A 17422-nucleotide genomic window follows, 5' to 3' on the forward strand; every position below is an offset into this window, starting at 1 on the left:
GTAATTAGAGAGATAATTAATCAACTTATAGGAGGATAACCCTTTTAAACAAATTGTGGTCAAATACCTCCCATCTTTAAAAAAAAAAAAGAAGCACATGGCTGCATATGCATAGCAGAGATCTCAACGTTAAATAAACTAATTAAGTCAACGAAATTTAGAATATTCAATCATTAATGAATCATTGCACAGATCTCAACGATTGGAAACTAATTAAATCAAGGCTGAATTGCTCACCATTTTTGGCTTCTTTGTATACTGAAGTTTGAGCCTGCTGAGAATTGAACCAGAGACGACCCAAGATAATAAGCAACACTGCCATAAATGGTATTTTCTTTTTTCATAAATTTAATTCAAATTTAATTCATTGCTCCATAGAATTTTATTCGACCCCAAAATCCTTTCAAGCACAGATGCTTTCATAATACAAACAAAGAATTGGAAAAGAAGTACAACTAGGATTATGTTTATCTTCTGTTATGTTTTTCAAGTTTTCTTATTTTCGAATTTGACCGTAAAGTTTAGTGTATATAGGTAATAGGTGTATGAATTTGTAGTTTGAAATAAGGGAGGATTGAACCTGAAAGCCAACCAAAACGAACGAAAGAAGAAAATTCACAAAACCAAGGTACTTTTCCTTCTCCTTAAGCTAGATTATTATTATGATTATAATATTTTTAGTTTTTAAATCGAAAAGTTAGTTTCCTGCTGTCTTCATAATAAAGCCGCAAATCATTTCTTGATATCTTTTTGTAATAAATGTTTATTTTGAGTCTCTCTCTCTAATGCTGAGTTTAAATAGTAATTTTTTTATGTGACAAAATTGTATTTTTATTTAATAATCTTGATTTCAATAGTGGAATAACGATGATTATTCGTTATATCATTGCTGAATATCAGTTTTAAAACATGTTCGTGAGGGGTGGAATAAGAAATGTATTAGGATGCAGATTAGGTGTTTGTGAGGGGTAGAGTAAGAAATGTATTAGGATGCAGATTAGGTGATACTTTCCTAGTTAAATCCACCGTGCATAAATTATTTCAAGAAGTTCCCTAACTCCTAAGCCTGCTAATAAGACTTTAATTTTATTGATGTACTACTCTATTTTCTTTTACAAATTATAAAGAATCATTTAAAAATAGAGTAAAGGCCAAATGTGCTCCCTAACATATGATCGTTTTATCAATTTAGTCCTTAACATTATCTTTTTGATTATTTGGTCCCTCACAAATAAACTCGGATCCGAATCGGTCCTCACATAATAGAACCGTCAAAAAATAGACGATGACCGCAATTTGACCATATTAAATTACTAATGGTAATTAGTTATACCTAATTATAATTCTTTTCCTATTAGCAAAATTGAAAAAAAGATAGTATCAGTTGCAAAATGAAATGAATAATTTGTAATTTAATAGGAATTAAGAATTATAATTAGGTATAATTAATTACCATTAGTAATTTAATATAGTCAAATTGCAATCACCGTCTATTTTTTGACGGTTCTGTTAAGTGAGGACCGATTCGGGTCCGAGTTTATTTGTGAGGGACCAAAAAATCAAAATGATAATGTTAAGGACCAAATTGATAAAACAGTCATATGTTAGGGACCACATTTGGCCTTTACTCTTAAAAATATGCTAACATTTTATGTTTCATGATTTTATAAATATGCTAACATTTTATGTTTCATGATTTTATTTTTTAAATTTATGGTCATCTAAATTTTTTATTTGACTGAGGTCTATACCAATTTTAGTTTTCATTATAACAACACTTTTTTCGTAGAAATTTTATGTTACATTTTCAGTCACAACTTACACAAAGCATACGATAACCTATTGTTTAGAAGGGGACCATTTATCAATTGAATTGGGTTTTTGTTGTCTAAATAATAACACTATCCGTTCTGGTCTAAATGAATCATTTCTATTTTGGCATAGAAATTTAGACAATGGTGTGTAATGAATAAAATTATAAGAGTATTAAATTAGGGAAAAGAATAAAATTGGAGAAAAAAAAGGAGAGTAAAGTAAAATAAAGTAAGAGAGAGAATGGAGTTAATTATTGCAAAAAAAAAAAAAAAAATACTCCCTCTATCTCAATAAATATGAAACGTTTGCTTTTTGGCAAGGGATTTTATGTAGTGTTGTTTTGTGCGTTAAAGAAAAGAGAGTAGAGTAAGAGAGAAAGAAAAGTAGAGATAAAATTATTTCTATTTTAGGAAATGTTACATTTTTAATGGGACAATTCAAAAAAAAAAACGTTTCATGTCTAATGGGACAGAGGGAGTATCTCATTTAGGCTAGGACATTAGAAATGAATACACCTTACAGGGGGAGTGTGTTTTAAATGAATGAATCGGGAAAAGCACGATGCAATTAGGATATTTATAATCATATAAATTAATACTCCTTCCATCTATCAACAATCGTCCTGATTTGTTCAACAATCGTCCTGATTTGTTATTTTCGTATGTCTGTGAATGATTGTCTCATTTGTTTTTTACTATGTTTAGTATTGGACCTCACACTCCACTAACTTTATTTCATTCACATTTATTATAGAATTAAGATTCATTTTTCACTAACTTTTTCCACTCACTTTCTATTAGTAGTACATTTTTTAAACTCGAGTAAAGTCAAAGTAAGTATCTTATTAGCGAACAGTGGTTTTACTAGATAATTTTTTTTAATATTCTCTAATCTAAATAAAAATTATGGGTATCATCATGAAACAAACGCCAACTTCGTCATCAAAATTTAGCCACGTAGCCTTTATGTATGGCAAGTTTATAGTCTTGTTGAACTTCGCTTTCACTTTGAAAGATATCACAGTCGTTTAATCAAATCACACACGCCGGCAAGAAAAGGCAGTTACCTTTCATTTCCTTAGATTTAGTGAATGGTTTTTAAGTTCACGTGTGATACACTATTTATTAGTACTAAAAATGTGTATTCCATATCTCTTTCATATCTTGCATTATTATTTAGTTACATTATTTAGTTAGATATTTAGGAACTGCATATCTTCTTTTTTTTAAATAAATCAAATAAAATAAGTAAAAGTACAATAATAACTCGGGCATACCCGAGGGATACAGCCAACTAGTCAAGCTAGCGAGCTGGAGTGGGGAGATAACACAATACAACCGTAACTTGGGCATACCCAAGGGCTTATATCAAGCCAGTGTACATCACAAACCAAGAAAGGACTTTTCCTTAGACAGCTTAGGGCTTAGACAAACGTCCTTGCCAAGTAGAGGTTTACAAATGAACATAGGCATACCTATGTGGGGGCAGTCCGGGTCTACTCCTGAAACCACAAACATGTACCCTCCAGCGGATGGAGGGCGGGCCTCATTAAAAACTCTTGGGGCAAAACCCATTGGGATAAAATCCCCAAGAGGAAAAAGAGTACCCTAAAGATAGGGGGAGGTGGGGGATGGGACGACATTGATAAAAATTGTGCACTAGAGTCCTCATCCCTTGCCTTAAGTTTATCATCCCTGGGCTTAGACATACGTCCTTGCCAAGTATGGATTGCATATCTTTTCCATATATTTTGTTTTGCTCATTAAGTTAGTATCCCTAGTATAAATAGGGCTATTGTTATTCTCATTATGAAAGCAATGAAATCATAATAATTGTCTTTTATCTTTATTTAGTTTTTCCGTTTAGAATTTCCGATTGTCGACATAGCACGGTTTCTCTGCGACTTTCTTTATCTTTTTCACTTGATAAGGGTTCTTCCCTTATCAACTGGTGCTTTCACTTCGATCTCATCCTCCATCCATGACTTCCAACGAAGAAATTTATCTATCTTACCAATGTGATCGGATAATGGTTGTGTGCAACAGAATAAACAAGAAGTTGGACGTGATGGACGAACAACAACGCTTGTTCACCTACACAGATTCATATGTGTCGCTGCAATATCCGTCTTGGCCTGTTACAACTGTCGCGCAGTCACGACCTCCACCAGACCCGCCCAACGGACAGCCGTGCAATTATGTCCAGCCCGGTCCCAACCAGCAAATTTCCACCTATGGTCTCGTGTCGGCGTATGATCCTGAGTTTTACCGCCACCAATTCAACCCTTCCGCAACCCCGCAGCCTCCCTACACCTACACGGATTCGTACGAATTGCTGCGAAGTCCTTACGTCGGGCCACAGAATCCACAAATGGCCTACGACCCACCGCGTCAAGCGTATTCTACCATGAACAGCCCTGCTGGCCGGTTGCAGCTGTTGTCTTGCAAGAGCCTTGCACCTACACGGATTCAGATGCGTTGTTGCAAAATTCCTACGCCGAATACCATCCATGGCTGCATAAATATCAACCCACGCAGCTTCTGTCCCAGTCGCCACTGCCGCGATCACATTGCCCACTGTAGTCACCACAGCCACAGCAGCTCCAGGACCGAACTTTGTTGAAACTGATTGAGGAGATACCCAAGTCAACTGGAATTGATGGGTCAGTGAGGGTGTTATACAGTGAGAATGGTACCACTCAACACTGCCTCGACAAGGCTAATGAGATGAAGCCAACAAGTGATATACAATCTTCTGGGCTGGGAGATGAAACCTTGCCTTTTGAGAACAACATCACTGGTAATGTTTTTATTGAAGGCACTCGAAAGCAATTAGAAAGTGAAAGCCAGAGCATACTTTCTGTGGATGAGACTTGTTTTGTGCGGAAAGAGGACATAGATGAGTCCATTGAGAATGCAAAGGATGATCATCCAGATGAGAATGGGCTTCTCCTGGTGCAAGATTTCTTCAGATACACTACGGGTGAAGGAAAGCAATTGTTCCACGAGATAGACAAAGATGACGTTGGACATCGCTATGGAAAATAGAAACCTGCCTAGGAGATATGCAATAGAGTTCTTTTCAAGCTTACTAGGAGCCGTATGTTCTCAAAGTTTGTGATTGCATTTGATCCATGAGGGGAAACCTCGACGCTTTTGTTTTCACCAACTTTGTTCGTTGATGTTGCTTCTTGGTTACCACCTTGAGGACAAGGCGGATTTTAACCGCGGGGGTGTTGATACGTTTATTATACCATATCTCTTTCATATTTTGCATTATTATTTAGTTGCATTATTTAGTTAGATATTTAGGGATTACATATCTTTTCCATATCTTTTGTTTTGCTCATTAAGTTAGTATCCTTAGTAAAAATAGGGATATTGTTATTCTCATTATGAAATCAATGAAATCATAATTATTGTCTTTTATCTTTATTTAGTTTTTTCGTTTAGAATTTTCGATTGTCGACATAGCACGGTTTCTCTGTGACTTTCTTTATCTTTTTCACTTGATAAGGGTTCTTCTCTTATCAGTAGATCTAGAATAGCTAAAGGTCAATGGGATATCGAATACACGGAATAAGATTGCAACTGTCTATCATATACTAACCGTCATATACTATCTAGAGACACAGAGTATTTTTGGTTTTGGTTTCATAAACAAGATATAAATAAACAAATATAAAAAACAAAAAAAAAAAAAAAAACAGGCGAATGAATGTAGAGTTTTAGGATCCAACTACTATTAGTGATGATTAATCTCACAGAACCTTTATCTTTATGCGTCTTCAGAATTATTAGGAAAGTCGCAATTCTAGGATAAGCCCTCTCTCGAGTGTACCTATCCAGTAGATTAGACTAACTATCATAGTCTCCTCCAATAGATTAGGTTCTAACTCCTTAATGACTCAACTTATTTTAACACAAATAATACCTGCAAGTGTACGGGGCTAGTGTTGCAATTAGTAAGCAAGAGTATCGTATCCCACAGAGACAAGATTGTATCAACTCAAGTACCACGAACAAATTTCGATTACTATCTAGACAATCCAAGAGAAATGGTTTTGTTCTAACAATACTATAAGCATATAACAATGAAAAATGAATTAAAAGTAACAAGAGGAAATAAACACAAGTGAAAAGGTACCACAAAGAGGAGAGTAGAGTTTTGGATCCAACTACAATAGAATTGTATTGTGATTGATTCAACAACTTCGATTGCCCATTTTATGTCTCTAGGATTACTAGGAAAGTCGCTAGTCTAGGTTGAGCCCCCTCGCGAGTGTACTCACCCCGTTGATTAACCCTTAATATTGAAGTCTCCTTCTAATATGTTTAGATTAACTCCATAGAACAAAAGACCCAAGCCCTCACTAAGGTTCCCCTCTCTCGAGTGTAGATTATCAAAGTGATGCTCACTCTTTTATCAAACCTAGATAGGTATCTCTCGATTACAACTATAAAGGTAAATAAACTCAATTGGTAGCTAAGCAATTGAATTGAAAAGACACAAGAATGAACAAAGGAATCACAAGAGCTAAGCAATCAAAAGAAGTCCTTGAATTAATCACAAACATCCATTATAGTCTTCACCAAAACTCCACAATAAAATTAGCTACTCATGTTCCTCATGAAAACCAAAACAATGGATTCAATCAAATACATAAAAGAAAGCAAATAGATACTCTTGTGGAACGATTCTATGGATTAGAGACTCCAATCTCTCGATTTGTAGTCTCCAATCTTCAAATCTCTCTTCAAAGGGTTCTTGGGGAAGTGTGGAATGTGTTGGAGGTGGTGGAATGTTGAATCCGTGAACCCTAGGCGTTCTTCCTATTAACCCCCCATCAAAAATCGTGTTTTTGGCAAGAAAATACGCCAAAATAACGTACCCGGCCGGGTAGAATTATAAAGAGTAAAATTCACCCGGCCGAGTGATGATTTTCGACCATTTTCTGACCTTTTCAGTGCAAAAACACAGTACCCGGCCGGGTGTAATTTTCTGGACAGCGCAGTGTTCGTAAAACGGTCATAACTTCTTCTACGGAACTCCGATTGAAGCGTGCGAGATACCCACGCGAAGCTCTTTCGAAGACGAAGAGATTGATATGCATTAGGGGCTGATTGAACTTCAAAATCTCCATTTAATATTGTCTCAAACAAGGCTGTTGCACATCCACATATTTTGTACCTTTTTCTACACATTCTTAACAAAATGGTCAAATACCAAAATAATAGAGAAGTAATCATAATCATATCCGATAAAAGACGAAATGTGATCAAAAACATGCAAGATTAATCTCTAAAACCAAGCAAAATCCAAGTATGTCACTTAAGTTCGTAAGACTCAAGCCCTCACAAAGGGTCCCCTCTCTCGAGTGCAGATAAACCTATGTGTTGTACTCGTTCCTTTTACCACGTAAAACTAGCTATCTCTCGATTAATCTAGTTAAACGGATATAGTTCTAAAGTTGGCCAGGCAAAAGAACAATAAAAGCATAAGTACAAGCAAAAAATTCACAAGAGCTAGGAAAAAATTTAATTCAATAAATCAAAACATGTTCAGAATAGTCTTCACCAAAAACCATACAAAAGATATTTAACTACTCATAGACATGTAATAAAATCAATAAAAGTACTAGACATGATTGAATCTTCAATTTTCAGTCTTCTCTTGCCTGGATCTGCAGAGCTCCGCTCCAATGGAAGATGGATGAATTAGGTGTGGAATATGGAATGGAAGAAGGTGTAGAGGGAAAAGGATTGGAGGCTCTGAGACAAAGATTATAATTTAGGTTATGGGTATTTATAAGCTAGAAAAAAATTTAGAATGGTAAAAAGTATCTTCCAATTAATTGAAAATATAATATTTTCGAATCCTGCAATTAAAAGGAGGGATTTGGGCAATAATTTCTCCATTCCTTGAATTTCCGCCTAATTTCCGCCAGCTTTGACTGCACTGCGCAATGTTCATAGAATATTCATATCTTTCTCCACTGAACTCCGATTGAGACGTTCAAGGTATCCACACGAAGCTCTTTCAAAGTGGAAGAGAATGATATGAATTAATCACTGATTGGACTCCAAACTTGATGGCAGAATGGGCTCGAACAGAGGCTGCTGCACCTTGGCCTTTTTGCACCTTTTTTTCTATCTTTTTCTATCATTTATCAACAAACATGTTAAAAATACCAAATGTATAACATATGCAATTTAATAACATAATTTGCTTGATTGACATTTAAAACAAGTCAAATCTAACTCTTAAAAACATGCAAAATCCGTGTTTGTCAACGTGATTATGAATTTCAATTTAAATTTCAAAATACATTAATTTTTTCTGTAATAGTAATTTATCAAACTTATATATTGGTCATTGTTATTTTTCAGCTACGAGGGCAGTTTTCTAATTAAGCAAGCAAAAACATGGCGGAGGCAGTAATTTTATCGTTGATACAAATGCTTGAAAAATATTGTGTGGAAGAACCAGAGCTTGTGGAATGGGCAACTAAAGACATGAGAGAGATTCTGGATATAATGAAAGATACGAAATTTGTAGAAGGAAGAAGGCTCAGCTTTTTGGTATCTGATTTGGTCCACATGGCTCACAAGGCACTTGATGTGGTACTTGACATAGAAAACACCTATTTCTGGATGAATTATATCGAAAGTTGGATTGGAGAGATCAAAATGCGGATGCTTAAACTGGGAGTTGATGGGCCGGAAATAGAGCCCAACTCAGAAAGTGTTGATGAAGATCATGTCGTGGTCGGCTTGGATAAAGACATAGAAATGGTGATCCGCACGATGATTTTTTATTCGGACGAACAACCTTCAGTGGTTGTTATCAAAGGCATGTCTGGTATCGGAAAGACGACTCTGGCTAGAGAAATATACAACCATGCAGTCGTCATTAAGCGATTCCAGTATCGTGCTTGGGTGTGTGTTTCTAATGTCTTAACAATTAAAGAGATAGTCATCAAACTACTTCTGCATGTAGTAGTAGATGGTGAAAATCTTCATACATTGGAAGAAATGGACAACCAAAGCCTCCTAGATATGCTTCGCCAGCGCCTGCAAGGATTGCCATATTTGATAGTTCTTGACGACCTGCCCAAAGAAATATACTTAGAATCTCTTTTGTCAGCTATTGAATCACAAGGTACGTATATACTTGTTAATGCTTATGATGGTCATGTGTCCGATTCATATTATAAATCTTGGTACGGTAACTTAGATTTCAACATAAATAAATGAATATTGCGCTAGTATAAATGAACCAAATTGCCAAACAAATTAATAAATTTTATTCTTAAACTTCATGATTTATTTGACAATTTTTCTAAATATGAAATTTTGTTTTTAAATTTCAAGTCTCTAAAAAGGTTTAAAAACTATTTAAATATTAATAAATTACATACATTAATTAGTAGTGTTCTACTAGTTAAAAGTTGTCTTCTAATTATTTCTTTTGTGTTTGTTCTCATGTAAGGATGTGGCGAAAGTAAATTGGTGTTCACTAGTCACATGACGCATGACTCTGTAAAAATCAACTGTATTGTTCATAAGATGGAACCTTTGGATTTTAATATGAGCTGGCAATTGTTTTATGAAACAATAAACGGTGGGAATAAATTGAGGAGTGAGCAGAAATTCCCTAAGGAGTTGGAGTACCAAGGAAAACAAATGTTGAGAAAATGTGGCGGTCTGCCATTAGCTATTAAAGAGGTTGCAAATCAGCTAGCTCAAAAGAAAGCCTCTATTGGGAGTGAATGGGAACAACTTCTTGCATCTGTTGATTTAGGTTCAACATTGGAGTTATTGGAACCGTATTATCAAAAATTAGACCCAGAATTGCTGCCATGTTTCATGTATATGGCCTTGTTTAAGGAAAATACAACTTTGAGGGCGAATAAGTTGTCGCAGATTTGGAAAGTGGAAGGCCGAGGAATTTATGATAGTGATTCATATTTATATGGTTTAGTTGATGAATCTGTTATTGATGAAGTCAACGACAAGAGCACACGGTATCGCATGAATCCCGTGCTACACAGACTATCCATTAAAAAGGCAGAGGAGGGAATACGTTTTGAGATCCTTGGAAGTTCTCGACTCAGCAGAAATCCACGCCATCGTGTGATCATTTGTAGCAGAGACAATTTCACCTACTCAACGAATCATGATAAATATCTTGTTTCTCTATTCTTCCATGGAGGTGGTTATTTAGATGCTAGTCGATCTTATTGGAAAGGCTTTAAAAAACTTAAGATACTTGACTTTGAAGATTTTGGGTTGAAGATTTTACCTGAAACGATCGGCAGATTGATGGAACTAAGATACTTGGGATTGAGAAATAATTACATAAAAGAGCTCCCAAAATCGGTGGGGCGCTTGAAAAAGCTTGAGGTTCTTGACATAGCTCAAAACTTTATGGTGCAGGTACCAGATATTATATGGGAATTGGGTAGCCTTCGCCACGTCTACATGTCTGATGTTATTTCCAAGAAGCCTTTCAAGATAGATGTGCTACAGGAGCTGCTGACGTTAACCTCAGTCTCAATTGATGATGATGAGCTCTTAGGCTTGAAAACGTCTTTTCCGCTGCAGAAATTGGGTGTACATGACTTGGATGGAAACACAGATGTAAGCAAGCTCTTTGGGTTATTGTCCAACTTAAAATATTTTCGCCACCTAACCTTAAGAGGGCACAGTTTTAGAAGCATGCCTTGTTTGGATGAGCTTGGTATTATAGAGAATCTCAGAACAGTCAAATTGGATGGACGCCTTGATAGGTTGCCAAAGAGTTTCCCTCCCCAGATGTCTTCCTTGACGTTGGCTAATAGTTGTCTTGATGAAGATCCCATGCCACTACTAGGGAAGCTACGTGGGTTATACGACCTCAAATTGCGGAATGCATACACAGGTCAACAAATGGGTATTCGTGAATCTGGGTTGGAAGTTCTTAAAGTCTTATGCATCGAAAATTTATTGAATCTGAGGAATCTACAAATTGGAAAAGGTGCACTACTATCTCTTAGGAAATTAGAAATCCACAATTGTCCATATCTGGACACCCTCCCTGAAGAGGTTCGGTCAATGCATCGTCCGAAATAAGGTTTGTGAATATCAATCCATAATAATAGTAGACTCTATTCTTGTTATATTGTATCACGTAATTTTATAGCTACAAATGGTGTTTATCTTGAATTGCATTTCATGATTATTTATGTTGTGATTCGAACCAGCCAACTTATAATGGAGGCTAGTTGGATTCTCCCTCCTCCATGCTTGCTAGTTATACCTGCTTTGAGAATTAGTTTGTCATGAATTGCCTTTATCCAATGAACTATATATCATAAATTCGTCAAGGTAAATTAATTGATTATGAAGGCAAGAGGCTTAGTGGAACAATACTCAGCTACCATAATAATGTTAGAGCATCCTCATCCGTGCTCTTAGAAGTGGGTCTGGATCCACTTTTACTCTTTATCCTTAGGCAAGAGCACAACACTCACATCCGTGCTCTTCCGCTAAGGACAAGCTCAAGGGTCCCACCATTCTATTATTCAATTTAAATACTTCAATTACTAAAAACATTTCTACATTATAAAAATAAATTAAAAAATAAAAATTACATAATTAAAATCCTAAAAAATAAAAATACATAATTAAAATCCTAGAAAATAAAAAAAAAAATACATAATTAAAATCCTACAAATTAAAAATTACATAATTAAGACTAAAAAATACCCCCGTGGAAGACTAGTCATCTATCCCAATGTTCTCTTGAGACCCTGTATCATTGCCACATGTGTTGCAAGTTGGTCGGGAGCCATGTTAGACGTATCGGTCGTATTGAGTTGACCCAAGAGGGCCCACAACGAATTGATCGAGGGTTGAGGTGGCACAAAGGGAGCAGGAGCGGGAGCGGGGGCGGATGGAGTCGGGGCGTGACGGCGGTTGGCCGTCGCCTTCTTCCTTCCTTGCAGCCGGCGGGAACTGCTCGGGCCAGCGTCGAGGCTACCCAAGTTAGTTTCGGCAAGCTGGGTAGCCACATCATCGGAGGCGTCGTCGAGATAGGGCTACCGACCTCGACCGTTTGCTAGAGAAGCTGGAGGAGGATGCTACTACGCCATCCCTATACTTCGGATGTTGGCGCCCCTCCTGCCAACAACTGAGGTACTTGAACGGTTTCAACTCCAAGCTTTGGTAGGTCGCCAAGGCAAAGCACCGATGATGTCGACCTCGCTCTTGTCGCCCCTCGCTGCCCGCTCTTCCTGTTGGTAATACCCCTGGAACTTACCGATTGCCTCGTTGGCTCTGAAGATGCAATTGCGCACCATACTATCATTGCAATAGATGGTTCCCCCCGGCTAGGTTTCATTGTAAAGACGAGTGATGCGCCACCAATACGTTTCCCCGGTTTGGTTTGTGCCAACATCCCCGTCTTCGGAGACTGCCAAGTAGGCTTTGAACATCTGGATCATCTCATCCGGAGTGTACGGGGTGCGGGTACCACGAGTAGGAGGAGTAGGAGTAGGAGTAGAAGTATGAGTACGAGCAGAGCTACCGCTCCCTCCCAATCCGGGTTCGGGTGCCCACCCGAACCCGGGGGCATCTTGGTCGTCTACCGGGTAAGGTCGGTAGCCACCCGGAACTTGAGAACCTTGAGTTTGAAGAGGGGCCGAAAATTGTATTTCCGGACTAGAGAATGGCTCGGAGCCGAACCATTCTTGGTTCCAACCGCGGGAGCCGGAGGGGTGATCGCCGGAGCCGGACATTGTGTAGTGTGGTGGGAATTTAGATGAGAGAATATGAGAAAAAAGATGAGAGAATAGATGTGAATTGATGAGAAAATAGATGAGAGAATTTAGATGATAGAATAGATGAGAATTGTGTAATGTTATGGGAATTTTTTTGTGTTGAAGTGAGGGTATTTATAGATGAAAATGTGAATTTTGGGGGAAAAAAATTGAATAATAAATTAAAAATGTGTATAAAACGGTTATAATTTATTGGAAAGTTGGAAAATATTTTTTTTTATTGAAAAACATTTTTTTGAATTAATTTCAAAATTTTTTTAAAAAAATAAAAAAATCAATTTGTCAACGGCTATGCTGTTGGCTAATCAGGAGCTGCCATGTATGGTTACTCAGCGGCACGGACGTGCTCTTATTTAAGAGAGTGTCGTACCGCTGGCACGGACGGGCTGCATTGGCGGACGACAGTATCCCCGCAGCTGGCACCGATGGACGGAATTGATAAATAATTCATGATTCTATTCTTTAATCACGTCACGCTAATTAAGATTGTTTATAGGAGTAAATTACAACATGGGACATATTTTTATGTAAAACACTAAAAAACGTAGCATTTTTGTAAAATTTGCTAGGTAAAACAGAATAACATAAAGTAATAAACACAGCCACATAGATAAAATTGTCTCAAACAAAACAAAAAATACTATACTCGATTTTGATTAGACAAGAATATCTTGGTAATTCTTGCGCTCCGAATTAACACGTTCAAGCCGGAATCTCTCCTGCACGGTGGATATATACTTGGCCGCCTTCGCGTCGACGCCTTCGTCGGCCGCAGCGGCATAGAAATTCTCAGTCCGGCCGCGATTTCTCGCCTCCACGACGAACGAGACTTTAGGCGCCGGCTGTGGAAAAGCCTGTTCCTGGTTGACGATGATGAAGCCGACGGCTGGAGAAGGGGCCGGATTTGCGACACCGAATTCGTATGGAGCCGGCGAAGAATTGGCGGCGGTAGAAGGCTTCGCGGCGCGGTAGAGCGACTTGATTAGCTTCGATTTGGAAAAGCTCCGCCGCTTGCCACGGTTGGAATCCATCGCCTTAATTGTGATTTATTTGATGAATCTGAAGAAGTGGAAAAATATGGATATGGATATGTTTTGTGGGGAGCAAATGATATTTTGTTGGGTATTTATATGCATCACTGCATGAGGATGTTGCATGATGTTGCTTTTCAATACCTGTCATACTCAGGGACGGACGCGGAATTTATTTTTCGATGAGACTTAGTAGTACATTTTTAATATATTTTTTCTACTACTTCCTCCGTCTTTTAGTATGTGTCTCAATTTGACTCAACACGAATTTTAATAAATATATATAATAAAATGTGAGTGAAATTGAGTTAGTGGAATGTGGGTCCATTATCATAAGTACACTATACCAAAAAAAGTCGTCAAGGACTTTTTTTAATAAAATTAAGAACGTTTAATTGTGTTTCTAAAATTAGATGATGCAAATGGAAGTGTCTTAAAAGAATAAAAGATTAAGTTAATTAGTCCTTAATTTAGGAATGCTAATTTCTTTTGCATCATAAATTGTTGTTAAATTTTAAATTTTTCCAACGCATTAATAGTGTCGCAATTTTGTAAAAGATAAGTTTTTATAGTGATGGTAAAAGTGAAGTGAAACAGTTGATAAAGGACATGCCAAAAATGCAAAACTACGATACATAAAGAGAGATGAGGAAGTATAATTTACAGAAATTTACAAGAATATAGTAGTATTTTTTGATAATTGAAGTGTATGCGAGGATTTTTTTTATTATTATTATGTTCAATTAAAGACTATGCTAGCTTTGTATGATATAATTATTATACGAGGCCGTTCATATATGTTAAATTAATGGATCATTTCCTAGTGTTTCTGAAACGTGATAATGAGACTTGGATAAGATCAGCATGGTCTATATTGAGTTACTTGATGAAACGTGGCTAGAGTGGATATCAATATAGATTAAAGAATATTAATTAGCATCTTGCACGCAAATAAAACAAACTTTTACTTAAACACATACTAAAAAAATATCAAAAGTAGCCAGCCACTTGTAATTAGACAGATAATTAATGAACTTATAGGAGGATAACCCTTTTAAACAATTGTTAATGATTATCTTATCTAAAAGTTGCACGGTCCAATTATTTGTCGAATCGACCTGCTTCTATTTCTTATTAGATATGGGAATAAATTCTAGGAAAATGATTTTTTATGGAAAAATACGTACATTTAATTATATGATTTTCGGTTTTTCACTCGTATCATGTCTTGAATAATGAATGTACTTTATGCTCAGTTAAGATTAATCAATTAACAAACAATCTCTATAATTATGAAAATCAAATCCATCTATGTAAATTTCGTCTATAAACAACCACGACGTGTTTGATTTTTTTTCGAGAAAGTGAACGAAAATCCAGATGTGGACAGCTTATTTAAATTAAATTTTATTTTTCTCTTCTCATCAAAGGTATACTTTGTTATAGAAGAAGTTCCATACTTTCGAAATCATAAAAATAGTGTTCTAGAAATTACTTTCATCATTATCTACTCATACTGGGTCACTTTTATTTATCCTCTCGAAACTGTGTGAGATCACCAAATACTTTAAAGATGATTCTTTCTTATAGTAATAAATTTAGTTAGATATTACATATTAGTACTTGAGATTATGTTCTTGTTGTACTTTAGAAAAACCCTGTTGGATAAAAATATCTCTGGCATGCACTAAAAAAGTAAGAATAATAAATACTTTATTTTGAACTTTGTGATATCTCATATGCAACAGTGATTCCATCTAAACAACGTGATTCTCGACTAGATATGACTATCAAGAATGCAATTGCTAGATCTTCTATTAAAAATATCGAAATAATAAAGAATTTAAGATGCCAAATAATATCTCATCTTAACATAAATCGCTCTTAAAGAATAAAATAACTAATTAAATTAATTAATTACAAGTATTCTCCCTCCATCCGTCATTAGGAGTTCTATTTATGGGCGGCACGGGTTTTAAGAAATGTTATGAAAAGTGGGTGGAAAAAAGTTAGTGGAATAAGGGTCTCACTTGTATATATATTAGTTTTAAATAAAATGTAAATGAAATGAGTTAGTGGATTGTGGGACCTTATTACCATTTATAGTAAAAGTGAACCGTGACTCTTATTCGCAGACGAACTAAAATGAAAAAACGGGACTCCTATTCGTGGACGGAAGGAGTATATAACTAACAGTTAATCTGAATACTCATTTGAAGACACTAATATAATTAAATTACCAATATGCATGAACGAATCGGAATATGAGTGAAAAACACATTGTCATAAGTATTTGATATAGTAGCAGTTTATCAGGTACTACTACTAGTTATGATATGAATGCTTAATGAAATCACCAATGTTCATATATATATATATATATATATATATGGACGCGAAGTGAATTTGAAGTTTTGATGGCTTTTGCTTATAGATATTTTTTTCAGTTGAAAGGTAAGTTCACTAGCTCTTCCTTTAATTTGGAGACTAAATGGTCCACATCAGATTAATCTCCTAACTAATCAATTAAATTTTAATTAATTGAAGAATATTTTGAAAAGTTAAATATTGTTTGGTTTAATCTAATTTTGAAAGCTCGTCAAATGATTCTTTAATCATTAACTAGATAGAAAAGTCATTGTTTAAGTAGAATAACGTATCAAGTTACAGAACAGTCGACGATAGATGTGGCAAAAAACAAATCAAGTAAGTATTCCCTCCTCCTTCCATCCCAGATAGTTTGTCTCATTTTGACTAAGTAGTGAATACAGATTTTAAAAAATGTAATGAAAAGTGAGTTGAAAAAGTTAGTAGAATGTGGTTCCTATTTTTATATATTAATAGTTTATAGTAATAAAATGTTAGTAAGAATGAATTAGTGAAATATGGGGTCCACTGTTAAAAATTGTAAAAAGTGAATGGGACAAACTATGTGGGACGGACTAAAATAGAAAAATGGGACAAACTAGAGACAGAAGGAGTAATTGTTAGTATGTTTTTATGGTTGAAACCTTCGGTTCAGTAATTTATTGGTTTTGAAAATAAATATCATCTAAATCATACATACTAGCTCCGTCCCATAATAAGAGTCATAGTTTGTCATTTTGGCTCATCCCACAATAAGAGTTTCACTTCATTTTTACCATAAATGGTAAGTAGGTCTCGCAATCCACTAACTCACTTCACTCGCATTTTATTATAAAATTAATACTCCTATATAAAATGGGTCTCATATTCCACTAACTTTTCTAACCTACTACTATTATTTATATTTCTTAAAACCTGTGTTCATAATAAGACTGACTCCTGTCATGGGATAGAGGAGGTATATTTTACAAAATTTGTCATTTTATTTTTGCCCGACTTTCGAAACATTGATTGCACCACATCTGGAAATATGCCATTCTATATCATCTTTTAACAACAAAAAAATGATGTTGGTTCATCATTAAACTATGCTGTTAACAACATCCATTCCACTGAATCATTCCAGTTCCAGCAATAATTCTTCATATATATTGTTTGATACTAGTAAATAGAAGTAGTATTAATTTGTCTATAAAAAGAAACACAAAACTGAACTATCTCTCACTCCTAATTTGCATGACATCAAAATCTATCAGATGCATATACAGTATTGTACTATTGTGGTATCAAGTGAATGAATGGATAAGAACAACTTCATTTTCAGGATATATTCTTTGTTGAAATAATATTAATGGGTATATAACGAAATATTTTCTATTGAAAAATG

General features: G+C 35.6%; 2 protein-coding genes across 2 annotated transcripts; both read left to right on the forward strand.

Annotated features, from left to right (window-relative positions):
• Window positions 1–333: 333 nt before the first annotated feature.
• On the forward strand, window positions 334–9954 carry LOC125198300 (disease resistance protein RPP13-like). The gene is made up of 4 exons (XM_048096678.1): window positions 334–628; window positions 8205–8976; window positions 9307–9841; window positions 9885–9954. The coding sequence occupies exons 2-4, from the start codon at window positions 8241–8243 to the stop codon at window positions 9952–9954; spliced, it is 1341 nt and encodes a 446-aa protein (XP_047952635.1). The 5' UTR covers window positions 334–628; window positions 8205–8240.
• Window positions 9711–10946, forward strand: LOC125216346 (probable disease resistance RPP8-like protein 2). Its single transcript, XM_048118040.1, has 2 exons — window positions 9711–10029; window positions 10254–10946. Exons 1-2 carry the CDS (start codon window positions 9994–9996, stop codon window positions 10926–10928), a joined length of 711 nt encoding a protein of 236 aa, XP_047973997.1. The 5' UTR covers window positions 9711–9993; the 3' UTR covers window positions 10929–10946.
• The last annotated feature ends 6476 nt before the right edge of the window (window positions 10947–17422 follow it).

Source organism: Salvia hispanica, chromosome 1 (genome assembly GCF_023119035.1).
Source record: "Salvia hispanica cultivar TCC Black 2014 chromosome 1, UniMelb_Shisp_WGS_1.0, whole genome shotgun sequence".
Taxonomy (NCBI): domain Eukaryota; kingdom Viridiplantae; phylum Streptophyta; class Magnoliopsida; order Lamiales; family Lamiaceae; genus Salvia; species Salvia hispanica.